We start from the raw sequence: 26,015 nt of genomic DNA, 5'->3' as shown, positions 1-26,015 counted from the left end.
TCAAAATCAAATTACAGTATGTTATTTATGTAGTTTGATCATTTTCCTCGACTGACATGTGGTTTATTTTGTACATATGTAGCATCTACAAAGATACAAATAATTGATATTGCAACATCCAGTGGACACATTTAAAACAGCTGTTTCTTTCATTCAAAAACTTCAGGTACATTTTTATACTTAGTAAACTCATCCTGCGGGCCGGATGAAACCTGTTCGCGGGCCTGATCCGGCCCAAGGGCTGTACGTTTGACACCCCTGTTTTAGGGCGTCATCAATCACTTGTGATCATTTGTTTTGATGGCCCCTCTTCACCTTCAGGCAAAAATCACTTCATATTCTCTACTGCTCGCTAGTGTTACCATATCTGAGTTATTGTCTAGAAATGTGGGGAAATAACTACTAAAGTACACTTCATTCATTAACGGTGTTACAAAAAAGATCAGTTAGAATAATACATAATGTTGGATATAGAGAACATACAAACCCTTTATTTATTGAATCAAAAATACTGAAATTCCACGATATAGTGAATTTGCAAACAGCTAAAAAAATTTCACAAAAGCAAACCATAACCTGCTACCCAAGAATATACAACAATTCTTCTCAAAAAAAGGGAGAAATATAATCTTAGAGAAAAATTTCATTTAAAACATTTGTACGCACGTACAACACTCAAGACCTTCAGTATATCAGTATGTGGAATTAAATTATGGAATGGATTAAGCAAAGCAATCAATGTACTATAAATGATGGAATGGATTAAGCAAAGCAATCAATGTACTAATATGATCCACTTCAAGAAACTCTTCAAACTTAAAGTGTTTACAAAGTACAAAGAAGAAGAACCATGATAAAAATTCTGAATTTATCTCATCCATCCATTCATTTTCCAGATAATCTTACTCATCTCGCCATATGAAATGTAACTTACTTCACCAATTATCATTTATTTATTTTTATTGTGATTACTTATGGAGTGTATTGTGAATAAACTGAGAACAGGAAGTGAAGAAAAGTTTTAGCAACTGCTAAATAAAGGAAAAGGGGTAGGATTAAATAAGCTCTGCGTCTTCCTACTCCTTTTCGAACATGTTGAATAGAGCAGTGTTTTTCAACCACTGTGCCGCAGCACACTAGTGTGCCGTGAGATACAGTCTGTTGTGCCGTGGGAGATTATCTAATTTCACCTATTTGGGTTAAAAGTATTTTTTTGCAAACCAGTAATTATAGTCTGCAAATGATGTGTTGTTGTTGAGTGTCGGTGCTGTCTAGAGCTCGGCAGAGTAACCGTGTAATACTCTTCCATATCAGTAGGTGGCAGCCGGTAGCTAATTGCTTTGAAGATGTCAGAAACAGCGGGAGGCAGTGTGCAGGTAAAAAGGTGTCTAATGCTTAAACCGAAAGAAAAGGCATTGAAGCTTAGGGAAGGCTATGCAGAACGAAACTAAAACTGAACTGGCTACAAAGTAAACAAAAACAGAATGCTGGACGACAGCAAAGACTTACTGTGGAGCAAAGACGGCGTCCACAATGTACATCCCAACATGACGTGACAAACAACAATGTCTCCACAAAGAAGGATAAAAACATCTGAAATATTCTTGATTGCTAAAACAAAGTAGATGCGGGAAATATCGCTCAAAGGAAGACATGAAACTGCTACAGGAAAATACCAAAAAAAAGAGAAAAAGCCACCAAAATAGGAGCGCAGGACAAGAACTAAAACACTACACACAGGAAAACAGCAATAAACTCAAAATAAGTCAGGGTGTGATGTGACAGGTGGTGACAGTACACCTACTTTGAGACAAGAGCTATATTGATGCATGCTTAAAGTCATATCCAACAATTGCGACAACAACTTTTTACTGTCAACTGAGTTTCATTTTTTAATGATTTCTGCTGGTGGTGTGCCTCCAGATTTTTTCAACGCAAAAAATGTGCCTTGGCTCAAAAAAGGTTGAAAAATAGAGAAACTGGAAATTGTGACGTATCATGTCGTATGCACGCATGTTCCAAATCAACTCAAACTTAATACACAAGCTGCCTACTTTTAATATAAAGTCACGGAAAATGTTCTTCTTTGCGTATATTGCATCATTAAAAGATGACGTTACCTGCCTGTGCGTAACAATCACGTCGTCGTCAGTGAGGGCGTCACAATTTTATGCCGTTAATGATTGTTTTTGTTTTTTTGTACAGGCGCGAAACAGGACAGTCGCGTGCCGGTTAAGGACCCCAGTCTTAAAGCCGAGATGGCGGCGCCCGTGGCGGACGCCGGCGAGTTTGAAAGTTGGCTAAATGAGCGCCTGGACTCGCTGGAAGCAGACCGGGAGGTGTACGGTGCTTACATTCTGGGGGTGCTGCAAGAGGAGGAAAGTGACGAGGATAAATGGGACGCGCTTCAAGGGATTTTATCCGCATTTCTGGCGAGTAACGACACACTCATGTCGCACGTAGCCAGCAGCTGCCGCCTGTCTGTTATTCACCCAAACACTTCCTACTATTTTTATATTATATATTATTATCATTCCTTACATTTATAGTCTTTTAACACAAACCACAGACAATCGGTCAAAAAATTAACATTGTGGTTGTCCTAGCTTGGACCTCTCTGCAGATTACAGCAGCAGTATGATCAAACGTTTATTGTGTAGCTCGGTGTTTTTCAACCTTTTTTGAGCCAAGGTACATTTTTTTTCATTAAAAAAAAATACAGAGGCACATCACCAGCAGAAAAGGTTAAAAAATGAAACTCCACCAGGTTGTCGTGCCTTATTTTGAGTTGTTGTTTCCTGTGCGTAGTGCTTTAGTTCCTGTCTTGCGCTCTTATTTTGGTGACTCTTCCTGTTTTGTTGGTGTTCTCCTAAAGCAGCTTGAGTGCTATTGCCCGCCATACTTGCTAGGGGTGTGGGAAAAAATCGATTCGAATTCAAATCGCCATTCTCACGTTGTACGATTCAGTATCGATTCTCATTTTTCAAAACTCGATTTTCTTTTTTTTTCTTTTCTTTTTTTAAACATTTTTTATTAATCAATCCAACAAAACAATACACAGCGATACCATAACAATGCAATCCAATTCCAAAACCAAACCCGACCCAGCAACACTCAGAAATGCAATAAACAGAGCAATTGAGACGACACCCAAACATGACAAAGAACAATCTAAAAGTAGTGAAACAAAAAATAATATTATCAACAACAGTATCAATATTAGTTACAATTTCAACATAGCAGTGATTAAAATCCCTCATTGACATTATCATTAGACATTTATAAAAATAAAAAAAAGAACAATAGTGTCACAGTGGCTTACACTTGCATCGCATCTCATAAGCTTGACAACACACTGTCCAATATTTTCACAAAGATAAAATAAGTCATATTTTTGGTTCATTTAATAGTTAAAACAAATGTACATTATTGCAATCAATTGATAAAACATTGTCCTTTACCATTATAAAAGCTTTTTACAAGAATCTACTACTCTGCTTGCATGTCAGCAGACTGGGGTAGATCCTGCTGAAATCCTATGTATTGAATGAATAGAGAATTGTTTTGAATAAAAAAAAATCGATTAATAATCGAATCGTGACCCCAAGAATCGATATTGAATCGAATCGTGGGACACCCAAAGATTCGCAGCCCTAATACTTGCCAACCCTCCCGATTTTCCCGGGAGACTCACGAATTTCACTGTCCCTCCCGAAAATCTCCCGGGGCAACCATTCTCCCGATTTCCACCCGGACAACAATATTGGGGGCGTGCCTTAAAGACACTATTTATTTTATTTAGCCTTTATTTAACCAGGTAAAAATCCAATTGAGATCAAAGATCTCTTTTCCAAGGGAGACCTGGCCAAGAGGGCAGCAACAAGGTTACATTAAAAACAGTAAACAACACATAAAACATCAAATTTACAACATTAAAACTTGCTCACATGACACATGTGCATACAGACAAGGTAGACTGCAGTCCTTTCACAGAAGCTTTAAACTCATTTAATGTAACAAGGGTTTGAAGTAGGGCTGCAACATCTAATCGATTAAAATCGATTATAAAAATAGTTGGCGATTAATTTAGTCATTGATTCGTTGGATCTATGCTATGCGCATGCGCAGAGGCAATATTAATTTTTTCAAATTTTTATTTTTTAATGGTTTTTTTTATAAACCTTTATTTATAAACTGCAACATGTACAAACAGCTGAGAAACAATAATCAAAATAAGTATGTTGACAGTATGCTGTTTTTTTTTCAATAAAATACTGGAAAGGATAGAAATGTAGTTTGTCTCTTGTATCCGATTATTAATCGATTAATCGGAGTAACAATCAACAGATTAATCGATTATCTAATCAATCGTTAGTTGCAGCCCTAGTTTGAAGTTGAATATTCGATTGTAGGTTATTCCAAGCCTTCGGTGATGAAAACCTAAATGCTTTCTTGCCCAGTTCAGTTCTTACTTTAGGGACGACAAATTGCAGAACATTCATTGAACGAAGATTGTGACTTCCTTGTTTCTTTGTTAAAAGACAAGACAGATAAGATGGAGTGATACCCAGAATGGTTTTGTAGATGAAAACATACCAATGATTGAGGCTTTGAATCTGAAACATTGCCTTTAGCGTCCTCTCTCACCTGAAACCTTCACCCCTTAACAGCCGAATGCTGTGCAGGCCATACTTGCCAACCCTCCCGAATTTTCCGGGAGACTCCGGAATTTCAGTGCCTCTTCCGAAAATCTCCCGGGACAACCATTCTCCCGAATTTCTCCCGACTTCCAGCCGGACAATAATATTGGGGGCGTGCCTTAAAGGCACTGCCTTTAGCGTCCTCTCTCACCTGAAAAGGAGACTATTACCGTATTTTTCGGAGTATAAGTCGCTCCGGAGTATAAGTCGCACCGGCCGAAAATGCATAATAAAGAAGGAAAAAAACATACACAGTATAAGTCGCATTTTTTGGGGAAATGTATTTGATAAAACCCAACACCAAGAATAGACATTTGAAAGGCAATTTAAAATAAATAAAGAATAGTGAACAACAGGCTGAATAAGTGTACGTTATATGAGGCATAAATAACCAACTGAGAACGTGCCTGGTATGTTAACGTAACATATTATGGTAAGAGTCATTCAAATAACTATAACATATAGAACATGCTATATGTTTACCAAACAATCTGTCACTCCTAATTGCTAAATCCCATGAAATCTTATACGTCTAGTCTCTTACGTGAATGAGCTAAATAATATTATTTGATATTTTACGGTAATGTGTTGATAATTTCACACATAAGTCGCTCCTGAGTATAAGTCGCACCCCTGGCCAAACTATGAAAAAAACTGCAACTTATAGTCCGAAAAATACGGTATATATGTCTCCGTTATCCATAGGTTTATCTATAACCCATAAAGTAGGCAGGCACGGAGCTATTTCTCAGCGTGTGTTTATACCAGCCGGCACGTTAATACACTGACACACAACATCCGGATTCCCATCATGCATTGCTTCAAAACTACGGCAAGTAGTAATATCCAAAATTTCCAGCCGGACAAACAATAATGGGGGCGTGCCTTAAGGGCACTGCCTTCAGCAAAAAACTCCAAATAAGTCACGGCGTGATGTGTCAGGTGGTGACAGTACACCTACTTTGAGACAAGAGCTATAGTGATGCATGCTTGGTTATGGTTTAAAGTCATATCCAACAATTGCGACAACGACTTTTTACTGTCAACTGAGTTTCTTTTTTAATGATTTCTGCTGGTGGTGTGCCTACGGATTTTTTCAACGCAAAAAATGTGCCTTGGCTCAAAAAAGGTTGAAAAACACTGGTATAGGTCATTTTTAAGGTTAAATTGTCACGTGTTGTCACTGAGCACCTGCCTAAGTCCCCGTTTACACTTATCCAGGGTAAATCCCACCTAACCTTATCCGTGTCCACACACAACTATGCCACCGTTTAAGACCCCCTGCCGTCCGCCGGCGCAACGCGACCTAATACGCATGCGCGGAAAATGCGCACGTCATAGTCACCTCCAGTGTTGCTTTGTGTGCAAGTTCTTAAATGTAACTTATCTGAACAATATCCAGTGTTGTGGTATTTCAATTAACTGGAATCCAGTGCGCTGTGGGGCCCTATTGAGCCATCATAAATTAATACAATCTTTAATAAACACATGAAAGTACACAATGTGACAAAGAACATTTTACAACAGTCAATCTCGGGATCTAGGTATCAGGTCAGGACACTCCTCACTCTTTTGACTTTACCTTCATTGTCCATTCCTTTTTGGTGACTTCATATACTCAGGACCTAGACGTTGAGTCCGCAACAATAACGGCGGACAATAACTGCTTTGCCAGTCCAAAAGCATTCGCCGTTGTCCGTAGTCTTCCCTCGACGACCAGGTAATACAAAGCACACGCTACCTTTTTTATCACATCCACGGGAGCTCACATTCTCGTTTGTCTCTCCTTCGACAAATGGACAAAGTTTTTCGGTAAGTAGAATCACCGCTGACCCGGACATTCGAAAGTTCTCTTGCCGTCTGAGAAGTGTTGTATCCCAAATAGCTGCAATCGCTTTCTCTTAAGGTATTCATGTGTGATTTCCACAAGCGTCTGTACAGACGGAAGGAGAAACACGGGCATCTCTGGATGACTCGCTTTCATATTTCCAGTGGTTCGCTCCAAGTTACGAAACCGCTTTATTATGAAGCTGGCTGTGGTCTGATGTCACTTCCTCTCCGAAGTCAGTTTGTAAACGATCAATTAGTCCATACAAAGCTAAGAGCCGGAGATTCAAGAAATACACGGCGCACTTACCCATGTAAAAAATTATCCAAGGACGGGGACCTTAAACATTACTTTAGTGTGGCTGAAACGGGGCTAAGGCTAAATATTTATTCGTTTAAGGGGTTATCCGGCTTAGTGTAGACATAGCCTAATATGTGCATTTTGTGTATTCAACGTGTAGGGTGACGACACCCTGGATGAGGTCTGCAAACAAATCATCGACCAGTGGGCGGACTGCTGCAGCCGCTCAGCAAACAAGAGGGACTCTGGAGATGGTAATATTATTCATATTTATTAATTATTCCATCATTAGTAATTGTTATTAGGATTTGTCAGTTTTTACCCAGCCACATGTTGCAGCAGCATCTCAAAGTAGTAAATATGACTGAAAGTATGCAAAAAAATGGCAATTAAGGGGGAACTGTACTGTTGTCTATTGTTTACAATCATTTTGTAAGACAAGAACGGCGGCATATTAATTTCACAGATGCATCACAATGTTCGTTTTTCCCGAACAACACTACTAATCATGTCTGACTTTGTGAGAGACAACAAAGACTACTTTGAGACGAGTAATGATCAGAACCTTGTATTTTTTAGCCTGACTATAAGGAGAATGAGATGCAAGTTTTAGAATTTCTGTGCTAAACAGACCCAGCTTTAGTAAAACACTAAGCATCATGCAGCATTATCGCCAAGTGCTAAACAAGATATACAAAATACGAACATAATAAAGCAATCAGGTACTGAACAATGTCTGCTCTCACTGGAAAATGTTCGTATCTTCCCTTTTTAGCGGAATATTTAATTAATTCTCACGAAGGGTTAAAAAAATGTGCTGCAAACGTGCGTCATAGGTTGAATGTCAAAGTTGACCAACTTCTGCTCAGTGGCCTTGTGGTTAGTGTCCGCCCTGAGCTCATGAGTTCAAACCCCGGCCGAGTCATACCAAAGACTATAAAATGGGACCCATTACAGTGTTTCCCATAAACTGCCAAGATACCTGTGGCGGTGGGGGCGTGGCTATAGGCGTGGTCACCATGACATCATGGAGTTTGCATAATTTACTACAATGATATGATTTTCTCTAAAAAGGCTCAAAAAATGTATACTTACTAATTAATAACAGTTTTGTTTTAAACGTCCATCCATCCATCCATCCATCCATTTTACAATATAATTACAACACTTTATGTACATATTTATATACAGACTTGAACAATAAGTTATTCACTGAAATATATTTATTAATTGTGGTTCTTACAAAAAATATATCTTATCAAATATAAAAGCTAGAATGTCTCTTAAAGCTCTGCCCCTTTAATTAGTGCATAATAAATTATTTAACTTTGGCCTACTACTACAACCATATTATTTACCAGCAACATAAAGTGAAACAGAGGCAGAGGTGTCCTGCCACAGTCAGTAACAAATAAACAGTAGTGGTCAAATACAAATAAGGCAACAAGAGAAGTATCCTACACTTCTCTTTTGTAAAGTAAATCTGAACAGCCTATATGGGCATCTACATCAACTATATGATTTGCCTGAGAAGCTGGACAGGACAAAATAATATATATATGTATATATTTTTCTTTTTTTTTAATTTGTGGCGGACGTAATTCTTTCGTGGCGGGCCGCCACAAATAAATGAATGTGTGGGAAACACTGCATTACCTCCCTGCTTGACACTTAGCATCAAGGGTTGGAATTGGGGGTTAAATCACCAAAATGATTCCTGAGCGCGGCCACCGCTGCTGCTCACTGCTCCCCTCACCTCCCAGGGGGTGGAACAAGGAGATGGGTCAAATGCAGAGGGTAATTTCACCGCACCTAGTGTGTGACTATCAGTGGTCCTTTAAAGGCCTACTGAAACCCACTTCTATCGACCACGCAGTCTGAGAGTTTACATATCAATGATGAAATCTTAACATTGCAACACATGCCAATACGGCCGGGTTAACTTATAAAGTGCAATTTTAAATTTCCCGCTAAACTTCCGGTTGAAAACGCCTTTGGATGATGACGTATGCGCGTGACGTAGCCAGTGAAACAGAAGTATCGGTACCCCATTGAATCCAATACAAAATAGCTCTGTTTTCATCTCATAATTCCACAGTATTCTGGACATCTGTGTTGGTGAATGTTTTGCAATTTGTTTAATGCACAATGGAGACTACAAAGAAGAAAGTTGTAGGTGGGATCGGTGTATTAGCGGCGGACTACAGCAACACAACCAAGAAGACAGAGATGCAGATAGCAGACGCGTTAGCCGCCGAACTCACCTTAACTTCCCCCGTCTCGCCGACCGCATCTATGATCAGGTGAAGTCCTTCGTCGCACAGTCGATCGCTGGAACGCAGGTGAGCGCGGGTGTTGATGAGCAGATGAGGGCTGGCTGGCGTAGGTGGATAGCTAATGTTTTTAGCATAGCTCTGTGAGGTACGGTTGCTAAGTTAGCTTCAATGGCATCGTTAGCAACAACATTGTTAACCTTCGCCAGGCTGGAAAGCATTAACCGTGTATTTACATGTCCATGGTTTAATAGTATTGTTGATCTTCTGTCTATCCTTCCAGTCAGGGATTTATTTATTTTGTTTCTATCTGCAGTTAAGCACGATGCTATCATGTTAGCTCCGTAGCTAAAGTGTTTCGTCGATGTATTGTCGTGGAGATAAAAGTCACTGTGAATGTCCATTTCGCGTTCTCGACTCTCATTTTCAAGAGGATATAGTATCCGAGGTGGTTTAAAATACAAATCCGTGATCCACAATAGAAAAAGGAGAGAGTGTGGAATCCAATGAGCCAGCTTGTACCTAAATTACGGTCAGAGCGAAAAAAGATATGTCTCGCACTGCATTCTAGTCATTCACTCTAACATTCCTCATCCACAAATCTTTCATCCTCGCTCAAATTAATGGGGTAATCGTCTCTTTCTCGATCCGAATCGCTCTAGCTGCATTGTAAACAATAGGAAAATGTGAGGAGCTGTTCAATTGACTACGTCACGCTACTTCCGGTACAGACAAGGCTTTTTAAAAATTTTTATCGTTGTTCTCTACTAAATCCTTTCAGCAAAAATATGGCAATATCGCGAAATGATCAAGTATGACACATAGAATGGATCTGCTATCCCCGTTTCAATAAAAACATTTCATTTCAGCAGGCCTTTAACTTTAACTTTCTCAGTTTATGGCCACAACCTTCTACTATCCAAGTGGGATGCATGACCTACGGTTTAATCCAGAATTATTTTTTTACCAACTCAAGAGACGATGCAGCAGCATAAGCTAGTTGACTTTCTGTGATCACGGTATCACTAAAAATAGTTTGGTTGTGATAGCGTTTATAGTAATAATATCAATAATACTTGGTTAATATTCAGGTCACAAGATGTAAATAGGGTATTGTTGGCGAATTTAGATTTTTTTTATAGGGTTATGGGCAGAATAGAGTACTCCCATTAGCTGCATTGTTAGCCACCTCATACTTGGTGTATTTTACGACATAGAATTCATAAAAAAACAAACATTTGTTCTTGTCTTGCATAGGGATTGTGAATGATAGGCACAATTCCAAACAAAGTGCAGTTTCCTTTCAAGCTGTTAAGCACGCATGAATGCTTTGTCTCTGCCAGTTGAGGTCCAGGCCATCGCCAGCATGATGGAGAAACAAGCCCAGATTGTAGTGAGACAGAAAGAAGTGACGGAGGAGTCCAAAAAGAGGAAAGAGGCCCTCCTGGCGCAGTACGCCAACGTGACGGACGGAGAAGAATATCCTCAACTTTTAGCAACATGTACTGCGGTACCTTTTATGACGACACGCTTTCAATTACTGAATTGTGATGCCAGTTGTTTGCCTTAACTGTGAACACTGAAGGGGAGGACGAGGAGTCTCCAAAAGCCATCGCCGGACAAGAGAAGTGTATCCTTTCTAAGGTGATGTTGTCCTAAACTACTGCACTGTAATTAATGTGATTGCTCCTGTAGTTGTGGATCAAGACAGCCGGCACCTTGCACAAAATAAATCCTAAGAGCGACTTGAAATACGACTGGAAATAATCCAGAAAAATCGCAGTAATAAGTGATTCTTGGAGGAAAAATTCCCTTTTTGGCAAAATAAAAACTCATTTGAAAGTGGCCTTCATTCTGCCACAAGGAGATAAACACAATGAAAGCACCCTGTGTTTTTTATCTATGCACTCACACACATACAGTACGGGCCAAACGTTAGGACACACCTTCTCATTTCAATGCGTTTTCTCTATTTTCAAGACTATTTGCCTTGTAGATTGTCACTGAAGGCATCAAAACTATGACACCTGTGAATGTTTTCTCTATTTTCAAGACTATTTACCTTGTAGATTGTCACTGAAGGCATCAAAACTATGACACCTGTGAATGTTTTCTCTATTTTCAAGACTATTTACATTGTAGATTGTCACTGAAGGCATCAAAACTATGACACCTGTGAATGTTTTCTCTATTTTCAAGACTATTTACCTTGTAGATTGTCACTGAAGGCATCAAAACTATGACACCTGTGAAGTGAAAACCATTTCAGGTGACTACCTCTTGAAGCTCATCAAGAGAATGCCAAGAGTGTGCAAAGCAGTAATCCGAGAAAAAGGGTGGCTATTTTGAAGAAACTAGAATATAAAACATGTTTTCAGTTATTTCAACCTTTTTGTGTTAAGTACATAATTCCACATGTGTTCATTCATAGTTTTGATGCCTTCAGTGACAATCTACAATGTAAATAGTCCTGAAAATAAAGAAAACGCATTGAATGAGAAGGTGTGTCCAAACTTTTGGCCTGTATTGTATGCCATTATTAATAATGTCAGGAAGTACTAGTCTGTGGGAGAGCGATGGAGGAGAATGTGTGTGAGCTATAAGCACATAAGTTAAATTAAGTTTCATTTTCAGTTTTACGTCACGCTAAAAGGCAACGTTCAAGGAGCCCAAAAGGCGATGATGAAGTATTGCTTCAACCTCCTGATAGCTCGTTTACTCTCTCTTCAGCGTTGGTACCTCTGTTGTTGTACCTACTCCTATTTTGTAGAATAGATTGCTAAACGTCCGTTCTAGTCGCCCCTCTTCATTTTAGACAGCCTTAGATAAAAAGGATCTGGGAGGACTCTGCTATAGCTCGTTTACTCTCTCTTCAGCGTTGGTACCTCTGTTGTTGTACCTACTCCTATTTTGCAGAATAGATTGCTAAACGTCAGTTCTAGTCGCCCCTCTTCATTTTAGACAGCCTTAGATAAAAAGGATCTGGGAGGACTATGCTCCCTGAAAAGGGGGAATCCTAATATGATGAGCAAAGCAAACTGGTCGTAGTCATGTACGAATGAACAGGTGTGAGTCCGTCCTTAATAAAGGTGGGAATGTTTGGACACCTCACGATTCAATTGCGATTCAGGAGCTACGATTCCATTAAAAATCGATTATTGATGTATCTTTAATTTGTATGTATTGATATAGTTTTACATTCCTTATAACTAAAAAAACATTTATCACTTGCAACTTTTTTAAAAAGTGCATTTTTAATAAGAAACGGTTAAATTACTTCCCATTACATTTAGTAAATGAATGGATATGTGTTCAAAACCGGAACATAATTACTTTATTTACAACAAATACATCGATTATTAATAGAGATGTCCGATAATATCGGGCTGCCGATATTATCGGCCGATAAATGCTTTAAAATGTAATATCGGAAATTATCAGTATCTGTTTCAAAAAGTAAAATGTATGACTTTTTAAAACGCCGCTGTGTACACGGACGTAGGGAGAAGTACAGAGCGCCAATAAACAAAGGCACTGCCTTTGCGTGCCGGCCCAATCACATAATACCTACGGCTTTTCACACACACAAGTGAATGCAAAGCATACTTGGTCAACAGCCATACAGGTCACACTGAGGGCGGACGTATAAACAACTTTAACACTGTTACAAATATGCGCCACACTGAACCCACACCAAACAAGAATGACAAACACATTTCGGGAGAACACCCGCACCGTAACACAACATAAACACAACAGAACAAATACCCAGAACCCCCTGCAGCACTAACTCTTCCGGGACGCTACAATATACACCCCCCTCAACCTCCTCATGCTCTCTCAGGGAGAGCATGTCCCAAATTCCAAGCTGCTGTTTTGAGGCATGTTAAAACAAATAATGCACTTTGTGACTTCAATAATAAAAATGGCAGTGCCATGTTGGCATTTTTTTCCATAACTGGAGTTGATTTATTTTGGAAAACCTTGTTACATTGTTTAATACATCCAGCGGGGCATCACGACAAAATTAGGCATAATAATGTGCTAATTCCACGACTGTATATATCGGTATCGGTTGATATCGGAATCAGTAATTAAGAGTTGGACAATATCGGATATCAGCAAAAAAGCCATTATTGGACATGTCTAATTTTGATCATATCTATCTAAATCAGATAGCTTCAATATTAAAGCACCTTGTTTTTTTCACTCTAGCGGTACTTTTGCATATTGTGAGAAACACTCTTAGCTTAAAAAACAGGTAAAAAAAAAACAAATGTCAAACATAATACCAGCGGTAACTATACTTAATTTAGTGCCAGTATATTAATAACGAGGCACCAATAGTTCTTCAGTCTGGTTAACATTTACGTCGGCACCAGCGGTATCGAGTTTCCATACCCATTCCTAGTCTACAGTTGGAAATGAAAGGTGAAAATAACATGGCGTCTCTACAGAGGAAATGTGGTGGCTGACTCCACACTAGCTCTCTTTCCTGTCCTTGACCCAGACCTGTCAGCCATGTTCAAGAACACCAACGCGGTGGAGGTCCTGAACAGGCAAAAGCAGAAGCGGGATCAGGCCCGCGAAGACTCTCAGAAGAAGAAGGAAATGGACAAGATGCAGAGGGAAAAGGACAAGCTGGCCAAACAGGACAGGAAGGAGAAAGAGAAGAAGCGCACACAGAAGGGCGAACGCAAAAGATAAAGCAAGAGAAAGGACATTTGCGCGTACGTGGAAATTGAGAAACACTTTCGATGACGTGCTTTCTGAGATAGTTAGACACAATTGCCTTTTGTATGATTAAGACATTTTTTGACTAAGATTACAACAAACAAATGAAAAATGGTGTTCCACGTCTTTTTCAAGTAATAAAATATTTGGAGCAATTTCAATTTGTTTTTAATGTAGAAAGTACAAACATGTAGAATGGAAAAAACAAACATTGTAACCGCATGAAAAAAGTAACTGGAGCAACAACAATTAGCATCTGAACAACTGAGCTGCCAACTTTTAACGTCAAAATGACAAACAAATTAATCATTACTAGGATTTGATTCAAAGGGTGTCGAAATGTTCGCGGCCGAGGTAAAACTGCAGGATTTTGTTCAATTCATATATTCTTGTTCCAGTTCACTGATAGTATTGTAGTATGACACAGTAATAACACTTGTTCCCAATGGGAAAACTGCTGAGTATGAATTAAAAAACAAATAATTCAGATATTTGATCCAACTTTTTTTTTTTTTACATTGTTTCAATAAGTGGTGTATTTAATTATGATTCAAATAGTGCCTAAGAAGTAGTTAGCGTTGAGTCTAACTTTTCAATAAATATTCAAGAAGCACATAAATACTGTCTTTTAAATAAAGTTGTGATTGAATAAGACAAATTTTAGTGGGGGAACTTCACAATGGATTACAGTCCGTCCACTTGAAGCTGAAAGTGTCAAAGCAGCAATTCTGTTCGGATCACTAAGTCGACAAACGTTTTAGGTAAGTGCATGAAGCTGCTATCTTGTGTGAGATTGAATCATTTTTGCAATGGCTTTTCGAAGAACTATCCATGCACGTAACTATATTTGATGTCCACTAGATCCTAAAAGAGTAGCCCTCGTTGGGAGACGAGGGGCAGCTGTGTGTGTGTGTCTCTTCCCTGTTTACGTCTTGGTGGTCCAGCCTCTTGACAGGTTCAGGCAGACTCATCTGGAGAGCGCACCACAGGGCCGTACGGAGCTTCCTGGTGGCCCCTGCCAGCTCCTTCAGGGCGAAGACCAGCAGCACGGTGTCTAGGAAATAAGTAAGGAAAACTGTTTTTTGGGGGGCTTTTTATTAAAAGTGTTGGAACAAAGTACAAGGAAAAATAATTTTGATTAACGTCTTAAACTTTATCAAAAATGAGATGTTCAATAGAGCTGTGAATCGATTTTCGATTCAAAATAAATACTTTTTAATAACATTGGGTGCCAGTTGTGCTTATTGACCTTGAAGCGATTTTATTTGGTGCATGGTGTAAGGATAAATGTGACCAGTAGATGGCAGTCATACATAAGCGATACGTGTAAACTGCAAGGTGACGCCAGTAAACAACACCAAAACTAAATGTTCCATTGAGAATTCTTAGAATAATTATGTGCAAGTTATCACACAACTTTAGTATGCTTAAAGTCCGTTGCTATAGTTATTAGCTATTGTGCTCAAGCTGTACTTTTTCTATCTGTGCAAGGACAAAACTTATTGTCTGAGGGGTGGCCTCAGCCGCAGATGTTATCTTTGTTTTAGCCCGCTAACAGCCAAGGACTTCAAGGACCTCAACGAAGATAAGACGACAGCACGCAGACGAAGCAGAGACAAGGCGAAATCCCAAGGCCCCCAGCACATTCCGTCATGTATTGTGCGTACTGGAGCTGCTTCGCATGATATGTGTGACCAGTCCTTTTAGAGGCGGCCTCAGTGATGTTGACTGGGAAACTCCTGAATCAATAGAGGGACGCGGGAGCTGTACCTTAGAGCGTAGGGCGAGGCTGTGACTGAGTGTGCAGCTCCATGCGTTCTCCACATGAGCTAAATTTAACTCCTGGCATGTGATTTTTCCGTCTAAAGTCGGAATTCCGTCTTTTTTAATCTCGGGGAAAAAAAATAATAATCTCCCGTTTTTCCGTTTTTTTTCCGACCCTAAATCAAGATTCGAGACGTAGTTTATATTACGCCGTAGTTGAATGGTCGATATGTTCCTTGTGACCAATCAGGACATCTGTTATGAATGATGACGTTAATAACGTCATCATTCATAATGGTTATTACGGCCATTTTCCATTTGTAAACGATGTCGGTTCTCGAGAGAAAGGACGCTTTACGTGTAAAATAAATTGATAAACATGTCAAAAATAAGTTCCGATGGGACTGGATGGAAAGGGAAATCACTGATACTGTTGGGAAGAAGAAAGTTACGACTTTGTTCGGTGATTTTATTCGGAAAATCGATCGTCCCGGAAAGGTTTTGTGCACGTGGTGTCATGATAATATTGACTGTGGATCACAAGGTTTCAAGGCTTTGGAAGTACATGCGAAACGCCAAAAACATATGAAACAACTTGAAGCAAGGAAAACAAACTTTTCACTAGCTGGTACTTTTGGATGTCAACCGAAAGTGAGCAAACCTTACGGACTTCATCTTTTGTTTACATCGACAACTGCCGTAGACATGGAGAGGAAAGATCCACCCACTTCAGTTGCAGACAGGGTTGTTAATAATGAGGTAAGCTAAAAAATATTTGCTTGCGAAATACGCATGTTTGTTTTAAATACTAACCAATTATTGCTTAGCGAAATATAAATGGGTTTTTCTAAAAATAAAAAGCCACGTGAAAATATATTATGAAATTACAGAAATTCAAAGAGTCGCATTATTGATTCTAGTTAACAATTTATTTGAAATAAATTTGCATATAATACTATTTTGTAATATTAAGTTCTTATGTAGTCTGTTGAAACTATTGTCAGTGGTGTAACAATCTTGAAGGTAAATATTTTCACACTTGTTTCATGCAATATGTCAGTGTTATTTCCTATTTTCAAATATGAGTAAACAATACTAAACATGTTTGATTATTTTCATAAATGTATATGCTATTTTGGCGAAAAGAATGAAATGTTTACATTACATTACATTACATGAACTAATGTGGTAATACTGTAAATAAACTGTAGATAATAACACTGATCAATGTGACACCTGTGGATGTGAAATGAACACAAGATGTAAATATTAGTGACTAAATACTGTTGGGACTGAACCATATACAGTGATTCATTAGGATAATTGGGTTATGTATGTTCTATTAATGATGTTTTCATGTCTTTAAACACTAAAATATTTTCTTCAAATGGTGCTGTCTTTGTTAATTTTAGCATGTTAAATTGGTGAAAAACCAGGAGCTCCTGGACCTGGCTGGGGGCCTTCATCCCCCAGACCCCCGGAAGTTTTTTCAGTCTTTTTCATTGTGGTCAAATCACATGCCTGTAACTCTGTCTCTGCATGATTCCTTGCTTCTTGTCTGTTTAATAGATATCATCAGTGTTTGAACCTGACAAGAAGATAGAACATTGCACACGGCGCTCAAAAATCTGTCAAAATGTTTTTAGTACGACTTCGGTAAGCTATGAAGCCGCATCGCTTGATGGATTGTCGGCGCATTAAACATAAGAGTATTATTATGGTGTGTTTATAAGGACCGCAAAATGGCACCCATTAGCAGACATATTACCTGGCGTTTTGTTTCGCAATATTATGCAAAACCAACTTTTTTCTGGTACCTGTTGTGTATTTAGGATCTGCATAAGTGTGGCATTGATTGATTGAAACTTATTAGTAGATTGCACAGTACAGTACATATTCCGTACAATTGACCACTAAATGGTAACACCCAAGTAAGTTTTTGAATTTTAATCAATTCATGGTAAATTAATTGCATTCATCTTCCGCTGTTGCCATTTCTAATATAGTGTAAAGTTCTTACTTATATCTGTTAGTAGACTAGCTATCAAAGCGCTAAAAACTAGTGGGTTTACATAATTTACCCACGGAATTTTTGTTATTAGGAGGGTTCTGGTCGGACGGTTTTTCACGGGACACATTTTCGGCGTTGATGTTGCATTGTTGAGCCACGGATGAAAAGATGCTGCTCCGTTGTTGATTGAAGTAAAGTCTGAATGTCATTAAAACAGTTAGCTCCATCTTTTGACACTTCCACACGCTACACCGCTACAACAAAGATGACGGGGAGAAGACGCTGTCGAAGGTGAGCCACGTAAATAAGACCGCCCACAAAACGGAGCATCCTGAAGAGACGCTCAGAAAGCTACTTGAAGATGATCTGTAAAACATCATCTATGCAACACTTTCACCAAAGAACCACCATTACATGTTATGTAGACCACAAGGAAGTGTTTTACATTTAGAAAAAAAAATCATAATATGACCCCTTTAATGCGCCTTATAATCCGGCGTGCCTTTTGTATGAAAAAAGACCTGAATAGACCCGCTGATCGGCGGGCGGTGCGCCTTATAATCTGGTGCACCCTATGGTCCGAAAAATACGGTACATTCCTCCATAAAATAAACAGCACTTATAAATTTCGATATAATTTAAAACTGGTTTTGTTTAATAAAGTGCTACCCCAAACATTTAATAAATTCAAATACAAATAAGGCAACTAAAGAAATATCCAACGTTTGTCTTTGCTAAAGTAAATCTGTACAGCAGATATGGGCATCTTCAACAACAGTATGATTTGCCTGAGTGGCTGGACAGGACAGATTTAAAATAAAAATATGTTTTAAATCGATTTTGGATTTTTTCAAATCGATTAACAATCGTTACAAATAAGAATCGCGATTAATTCAATTTTTTTTTTTTTTTTTTTTTTACACCCTTCATATAATTGTGTGAATCGTAAGTGACTTAACTATTAAGATAACTGTTGTATTTAGAGCAGGAACCTCACAATGTGGATATTTTCTGGATGCACAGAGTTTTCATGCTAAAATCATGTAGACTTTAGAATGTATGAAATGTTTTAGGAGCAATGGAAGTGTGTGAAAAGCTGTGGAGGGTTTATAAAGACTTTAAATGCATATAATATTCATATAAAATAGATATCCTACTTCGCGTAGAATGAGGTAACATTCTACGCAATGTTACCTCATTGCGTAGAATGAGGTAACAGAGGTTTAATTCTTTTTACACTTGTATGACACCTCAGAATGTCAAAAAGAATGTATGAAATGTTTTAGGAGCAATGGAAGTGTGTGAAAAGCTGTGGAGGGTTTATAAAGACTTTAAATGCATATAATATTCATATAAAATAGATATCCTACTTTGCGTAGAATGAGGTAACACTGTACCGAGGTTTAATTCTTTTTACACTTGTAAGACACCTCAGAATGTTTGTTACCTTTGTCCTCTGTAGGATGAGGTATGTGCCGCTGACGCTGGGCCATGTTCACAAGCTCCGAGACACAGGAAATGGCCATGTGGTGATGGCTCAGCGCCGTGCAGACGTTGGCGTGGAGCGGTACATTGCACAGGCACTCCATTTTATACAGAAGGCACTCCACCTGCGACGTCACACAGAAATGAGATATTTTCCCCTTTTGGAATCTAGTTGACTCACCCCGGATTGCTCCCTCTTCAGGTTAAAGAGGAGGTCCTCAACTTTCAAGGGGTACTCCAGAGGTCCGCACAGGTTGGTCGCGGATGGCGTCCATTCGCCCGGGAATGTTTTGGCGAGAATGACCTCGGTCTGAAATGGACAACAAGTCAGAATGTGACAGGTAATGTTTAGTCTATTGCTTGGATGTTACTGACGTCACGTCCCGCACATTAAATATGCGTGGTGGTCAAGCTAGCTCTGTTCTCAATGGGTGCTCGGCGCCATTTAGCCTTTCTCGAAGAAAAAATGCCATATGCTGGCGTTGTTTTGGTCGTACAAACCGTTCAAATCGTGAAAAGGATAAATGGTTCTTCAGAGTTCCTTGATATGGACCAAAACTGATATACCGGTATTTTTAGGCTAAATGGCGATACACGGTATATAACGGTATATAATTTTAAACAAAACGTGCAAAGTGTTTACTTTAAACCAGAGCGAACAGGTTTTATCCGGCCCGCCGGATGAGTTTGCTAAGTATAAAAATTAACCTGAAAAATTTTAATGAAAGAAACAGCTGTTCTAAATGTGTCCACTAGATGTCGCAATAGCAATTATTTGTATCTTTATAGATGATGCTACATATCTACAAAATAAACCACATGAGGAACATGATCAAACTACACAAATAAGATACTGTAATTTGATTTTGATATATTTTCTTTATTTTGATAGATTGAAAATTACTGTATTTTTCGGACTATAAGTCGCAGTTTTTTTCATAGTTTGGCCGGGGGTGCGACTTATACTCAGGAGCGACTTATGTGTGAAATTATTAACACATTACCGTGAAATATCAAATAATATTATTTAGCTCATTCACGTAAGAGACTAGACGTATAAGATTTCATGGGATTTAGCGATTAGGAGTGACAGATTGTTTGGTAAACGTATAGCATGTTCTATATGTTATAGTTATTTGAATGACTCTTACCATAATATGTAACGTTAACATACCAGTCACGTTCTCAGTTGGTTATTTATGCCTCATATAACGTACACTTATTCAGCCTGTTGTTCACTATTCTTTATTTATTTTAAATTGCCTTTCAAATGTCTATTCTTGGTGTTGGGTTTTATCAAATAAATTTCCCCAAAAAATGCGACTTACACTCCAGTGCGACTTATATATGTTTTTTTCCTTTATTATGCATTTTCGGCCGGTGCGACTTATACTCCGAAGCGACTAATACTCCAAAAAATACGGTAACACTAATGAGTTGACTGATGAACATTATCACATAATTTATTCAGAAAATATAAATAACATCAAATGAAGATAGAATACTATTAACCGCAACATGTAAGTGTAAAAAAAACAAAAAAAACATTTAAGATTTGTACAATTTCAGAATGTGCTTGTTCTATTTTTAAACAAAGAAAACAATCCGAAGTTGTCTTTTTTTTTTAAATGATCGCGCCGTGATTTGACCAGTCCGGCCCACTTGGGAGTAGATTTTTCTCCATGTGGCCCCCGATCTAAAATGAGTTTGACATTAAACTCAACACCACATTACTGTAACTACCAGTGTTCTGAAAATTACTTCTTTTTTTTTTAAGTAATGAATTATAGTTACTTGTTACCAAAAATAAAGTTGATTACTAATGGAATTACTCCTTAATAAATGTAATTAACTACTAAAAAAAGTAAATAATGCGTTACTTTAAAAAAAAAAAAAAGAAAAACTTTAAATATGTTGAGAGAAGTTTATTAGAACAGTGTGTGTGTGCTTTTAAAAGGCGGTGTCTGTTCCCAAGTGACATGTGACGTCAGTGAACTGTTTTTGTTAGCTCTAGCGATTAGCAGAGGAGCCGTTCCGCATTCAGTGGAAAACCAAGGTTAAAGTCTGAACTTGAAAATGAAAGCGCACATTGTAATAACAAACTTACAGGAGGGTAAGGTTGTATTTTTGCCTCATTCCTGCGAGAATCTTGCATGTGACTAAAGAAATGAGGAGTGGGACTATCCCGGTCTAGCTGCAGTGTGCTCAAACAACCACCAGGTAGCATCTGTGAGCAGATAACCCCTTATCATCTCTTTATCTTTCAGACTTATCAGGTCTTATCAGGTCAGGTAGTGCATTCTTCATGCATTCTTCACTCCCGCTTAAAGTGAAAGATGAGGCAAGAATACAGTGTTACGTGGTGTTCTTGGAAATCTGCAACGTGTTTAAGGGTTAAAATGAGTGCAGAGTACCAATAATGCGTACATGTGTGCAAGTCTGAATATCCCACTTAATTGCGTCTTGTGTAGAGAAAAATTGTGTACTGTAGTGTTGTCCTGATACCAATATTTTGGTACCGGTACTAAAATTATTTAGATACTTATCGGTACTTTGATACTTTTCTAAATAAAGGGGACCACAAAAAATTGCATTACTGGCTTTATTTTAACAAAAAACGTAGAGTACATTAAACATATGTTTCTTATTGCAAGTTTGTCCTTAAATAAAATAGTGAACATACAAGACAACTTGTCTTTTAGTAGTAAGTAAACAAACAAAGGCTCCTAATTAGTCTGCTGACGTATGCAGTAACATATTGTGTCATTTTCCATTCTATTATTTTGTCAAAATTATTAAGGACAAGTGGTAGAAAATTAATTATTAATCTACTTGTTCATTTACGGTTAATATCTGCTTACTTTCTCTTAACATGTTCTATCTACACTTCTGTTAAAATGTAATAATCACTTATGCTTCTGTTGTTTGGATACTTTACATTAGTTTTGGATGATACCACAAATTTGGGTATCAATCCGATACCAAGTCATTACAGGATCATACAATGGTCATATTCAATCAATCAATCAATCAATGTTTATCTATATAGCCAAAGTCCTCATGTGTCCAGGGACATATTTCCTGAGTTTATAAACATAATATGAATTTTTTAAAACGAAAGATGTTAAGCCAAAAAATATTGACGTAATGATAGTAGTATCGACTAGATACGCTTGTATATTTGGTACTTTCAAAAAACAAACATAATTGTGGCTAGTTGAGCAACAATTGTGTTCCCATGTTTAATTTTTACTAATTGTTTTTTATCTAGTCTGCACTTTGTCTGTGTTATTATTATTATTGGCTTTTATCTAGTTTGCACTTTGTCTGTATTATTACTATTATCATTATTATCGACACATCTTTGCCTTATTATTTTATTTTCCTATTTTAATGATGTTGGATCTGTGTTGTTGTTGTTGTTGGGGACAAGTGGTTGTAAATTAGCTTTGGCTACAACACTACGATGCATACATTGATAACTGTTTCAGATGTCTATGTTTCTGTATCTGTCCCTATTTCAAATAAACCTTTATATATATATATATATTATTACAGTGGATGTTAGGTGTGGATCCACCCATGGCGTTTGTTTACATTGTGACGTTGGTGAGCTACGGTGTGTAGCAAAGCATGTTTAGCTATTCCTCGTCCTGCAGGGATGATATTTGTAAGAAACTTACTCTATTTGTCGCATGGAGGCGAGGATCAGTGATGTAAAAGTAGCTACAACACTGCCGACAGTGGCTGGACATGTCTAAAGCACCTCTTCCTGAGGGCGTTTCAGTGTTATAACCAATGTTCCCTCTAATTGTTCTTGTGTGTGAGCAAACACAAAAACTCCCTGAGCATTCAGTGGAGCACATGTGAGCAACATCACACGTGGCAATACCAGCAGCACACCTGTCTCAAACCAATCTTTTATTGTAACACTCAAATGACAGGAGTCATTTTTCATGAGATTATTTTCTAATATTAGTGATTTGGCCCACTTGTAATGAAAATAAAAGAAATCTTGTTTTTCATAAGCTATGGATTAGTGTTGTACAATATGTCTGGGTGGAGGTCCTGCTTTGGAAATCATTTGTACCCTTTCAGAGATCGCATTTAGTTGCCCTTAACATCCTCATGTTGCACAATGAAATGTAAGCATAGGATGAAGTGTGCATTCTTGTAACTTTCTCTAGTAACAAGCATTCCATGATTAATATAAATAAATTAACATTAATAATAAATGACAGTAGAATAAGCACACATATTACTGAGGAGTCATAGTGTAATTTGTGTGGTATTTGAGTTGTCTGACTTTTTGTGTGGCCATAAACGCACCAGTGGCTTAGTGCTATGCGTGTTGGTGACAGATGACATGTTGGTTTGGCCTGGTTTGTACGGCAGAAAATTACTAGTTTTTCACTCATGTTTTTGCTGTGGTTATGGCCGAATATAAACAATTTTGCTCAATAAAGTGATCAATATAATTCTGTCCTCGAAGCATCTCGATAGACGTTACAATATTGAACGGTGTTGACGAACACCGTTAGGGCCGCTTGTTGTCACTGTCACTCAGAGTTGCATTGCAAAATTATACAGAATAAATTATGTGTTTATTTTGTTTAGAATTCAGATGGGATTTGATTTGGTGCGCGGCATATATTTGCTGTGCGCAGACGACGCTTGAGCAGTGCGCAATTGCGCAGGCGCGCACCTTAGAGGGAAACGTTGGTTTAACTTCACCTTTATCGTTAGTTTTTAAGTCAAAATGTGTCCGTTCTCCTTTTCTGTCTACACACTGTGTCTGCTTGTAAGTACTCCGTGATTGTGCGCTGCCGAACATGCTTGTCTGCTTGTAAACCAGCAATGACACGACGTGACGACGACGGGGGTGCGGGGGACTGGTATGTTTTAGAGGCAGTATAGTACCGAATATGATTCATTAGTATCGCGGTACTATACTAATTAAAGATGTCCGATAATGGCTTTTTTGCCGATATCCGATATTGTCCAACTCTAATTACCGATTCGATATCACCGATACCCGATATATACAGTCGTGGAATGAACACATTATTATGCCTAATTTTGTTGTGACGCCCCGCTGGATGCATTAAACAATGTACCGTATTTTTCGGACTATAGGTCGCAGTTTTTTTCATAGTTTGGCCGGGGGTGGACTTATACTCAGAGCGACTAATGTGTGAAATTATTAACACATTACCGTAAAATATCAAATAATATTATTTAGCTCATTCACATAAGAGACTAGACGTATAAGATTTCATGGGATTTAGCGATTAGGAGTGACAGATTGTTTGGTAAACGTATAGCATGTTCTATATGTTATAGTTATTTGAATGACTCTTACCATTAATATGTTACGTTAACATACCAAGGCACGTTCTCAGTTGGTTATTTATGCCTCATATAACGTACACTTATTCAGCCTGTTGTTCACTATTCTTTATTTATTTTAAATTGCCTTTCAAATGTCTATTCTTGGTGTTGGGTTTTATCAAATAAATGTCCCCAAAAAATGTGACTTATACTCCAGTGCGACTTATATATATATTTTTTTCTCCTTCTTTATTATGCATTTTCGTCCGGTGCGACTTATACTCCGAAAAATACGGTAACAAGGTTTTCCAAAATAAATCAACTCAAGTTATGGAAAAAAATGCCACATGGCACTGCCATATTTATTATTGAAGTCACAAAGTGCATTATTTTTTTTAACATGCCTCAAAACAGCAGCTTGGAATTTGGGACATGCTCTCCCTGAGAGAGCATGAGGAGGTTGAGGTGGGCGGGGTTGGGGCGGGCGGGGTTGGGGGGGGGGGAATAGGGGGTAGCGGGGGGTGTATATTGTAGCATCCCGGAAGAGTTAGTGCTGCAAGGGGTTCTGGGTATTTGTTCTGTTGTGTTTATGTTGTGTTACGGTGCGGATGTTTTAACGAAATGTTTGTCATTCTTGTTTGGTGTGGGTTCACAGTGTGGCGCATATTTGTAACAGTGTTAAGTTGTTTATACGGCCACCCTCAGTGTGACCTGTATGGCTGTTGACCAAGTGTGCATGGATTCACTTGTGTGTGTGAAAAGCCGTAGATATTATGTGATTGGACCGGCCACGCAAAGGGGGGCAGTGCCTTTAAGGTTTATCGGTGCTCTGTACTGCTCCCTACGTCCGTGTACCACTCCGTACAGCGGCGTTTTAAAAAGTCATAATTTTACTTTTTGAAACCGATACCGATAATTTCCGATATTACATTTTAAAGCATTTATCGGGCGATAATATCGGCAGGCCTGATATTAATCGGATATCTCTAATACTAATACCGGTAAACCGTACAACCCTAGTGTACAGTATCACTGAGATCCTCCAGGAAACCCATGTTAGTGGTACCACAAGAACATAAACCCATTTTAGCAGGCTTACCTTCTTCCACCTCATTCTCCAAATTCTTCACTCTTCATAACACTCATCAGGTGGAAGTAAAGCTGGATCACGTGTAACCCTTGATTATTTTCCAGTAAAGCTGCAAAACTGCCGTAACCGTCTCCGGTGTGAGCCTCGGAGTGACTGAGCGGAGTGTGCAACGTCGAGCCGAGAGGGCCGCTTCGATTTGGCGCAGTGTGCCTGGAGGTGTCTTTTGGCTGATACTTCATAGGCGACCAGGACGTCCTTCGAAGGTCACCGGCAGGATACTTGAGAGGCATGTGGTTTTCTCCAGTTGCTTTCTGCATGTTGGGCTGGAGGTCAACGTGTGGTCTCTTGTTGTTCTCCGTCACGCAGGGGCGTTGTTTAGAAGCTTTTGTCCGAACCAGCCAGACGTCCTCTCTTGTCCTTATGCGTCTGTGGCTTCATCTTGTGCTGCACATGCCCCTGCTGGGTGCGGGGCTATAAAACAGGTGCGTGTTCCTATTTA

At 38.6% G+C, this 26,015-nt stretch overlaps 2 protein-coding genes across 2 annotated transcripts; one reads left to right on the top strand and one right to left on the bottom strand.

Moving 5' to 3' along the window:
- The first annotated feature begins 2,205 nt into the window (after window positions 1–2,205).
- On the top strand, window positions 2,206–14,383 carry LOC133651842 (coiled-coil domain-containing protein 43-like). Its single transcript, XM_062050016.1, has 5 exons — window positions 2,206–2,432; window positions 6,989–7,082; window positions 10,445–10,580; window positions 10,682–10,731; window positions 13,621–14,383. The coding sequence occupies exons 1-5, from the start codon at window positions 2,259–2,261 to the stop codon at window positions 13,806–13,808; spliced, it is 642 nt and encodes a 213-aa protein (XP_061906000.1). The 5' UTR covers window positions 2,206–2,258; the 3' UTR covers window positions 13,809–14,383.
- On the bottom strand, window positions 13,990–25,540 carry LOC133652693 (meiosis-specific coiled-coil domain-containing protein MEIOC-like). The gene is made up of 4 exons (XM_062051704.1): window positions 25,526–25,540; window positions 19,277–19,405; window positions 19,058–19,220; window positions 13,990–14,889 (listed from the first exon to the last, which is right to left on the bottom strand). Exons 1-4 carry the CDS (start codon window positions 25,538–25,540, stop codon window positions 14,693–14,695), a joined length of 504 nt encoding a protein of 167 aa, XP_061907688.1. The 3' UTR covers window positions 13,990–14,692.
- Window positions 25,541–26,015: the final 475 nt, after the last annotated feature.

Source organism: Entelurus aequoreus, linkage group LG06 (genome assembly GCF_033978785.1).
Source record: "Entelurus aequoreus isolate RoL-2023_Sb linkage group LG06, RoL_Eaeq_v1.1, whole genome shotgun sequence".
NCBI classification, from domain to species: Eukaryota; Metazoa; Chordata; class Actinopteri; order Syngnathiformes; family Syngnathidae; genus Entelurus; species Entelurus aequoreus.
This window is presented reverse-complemented; position numbering and strand designations above follow the sequence as displayed.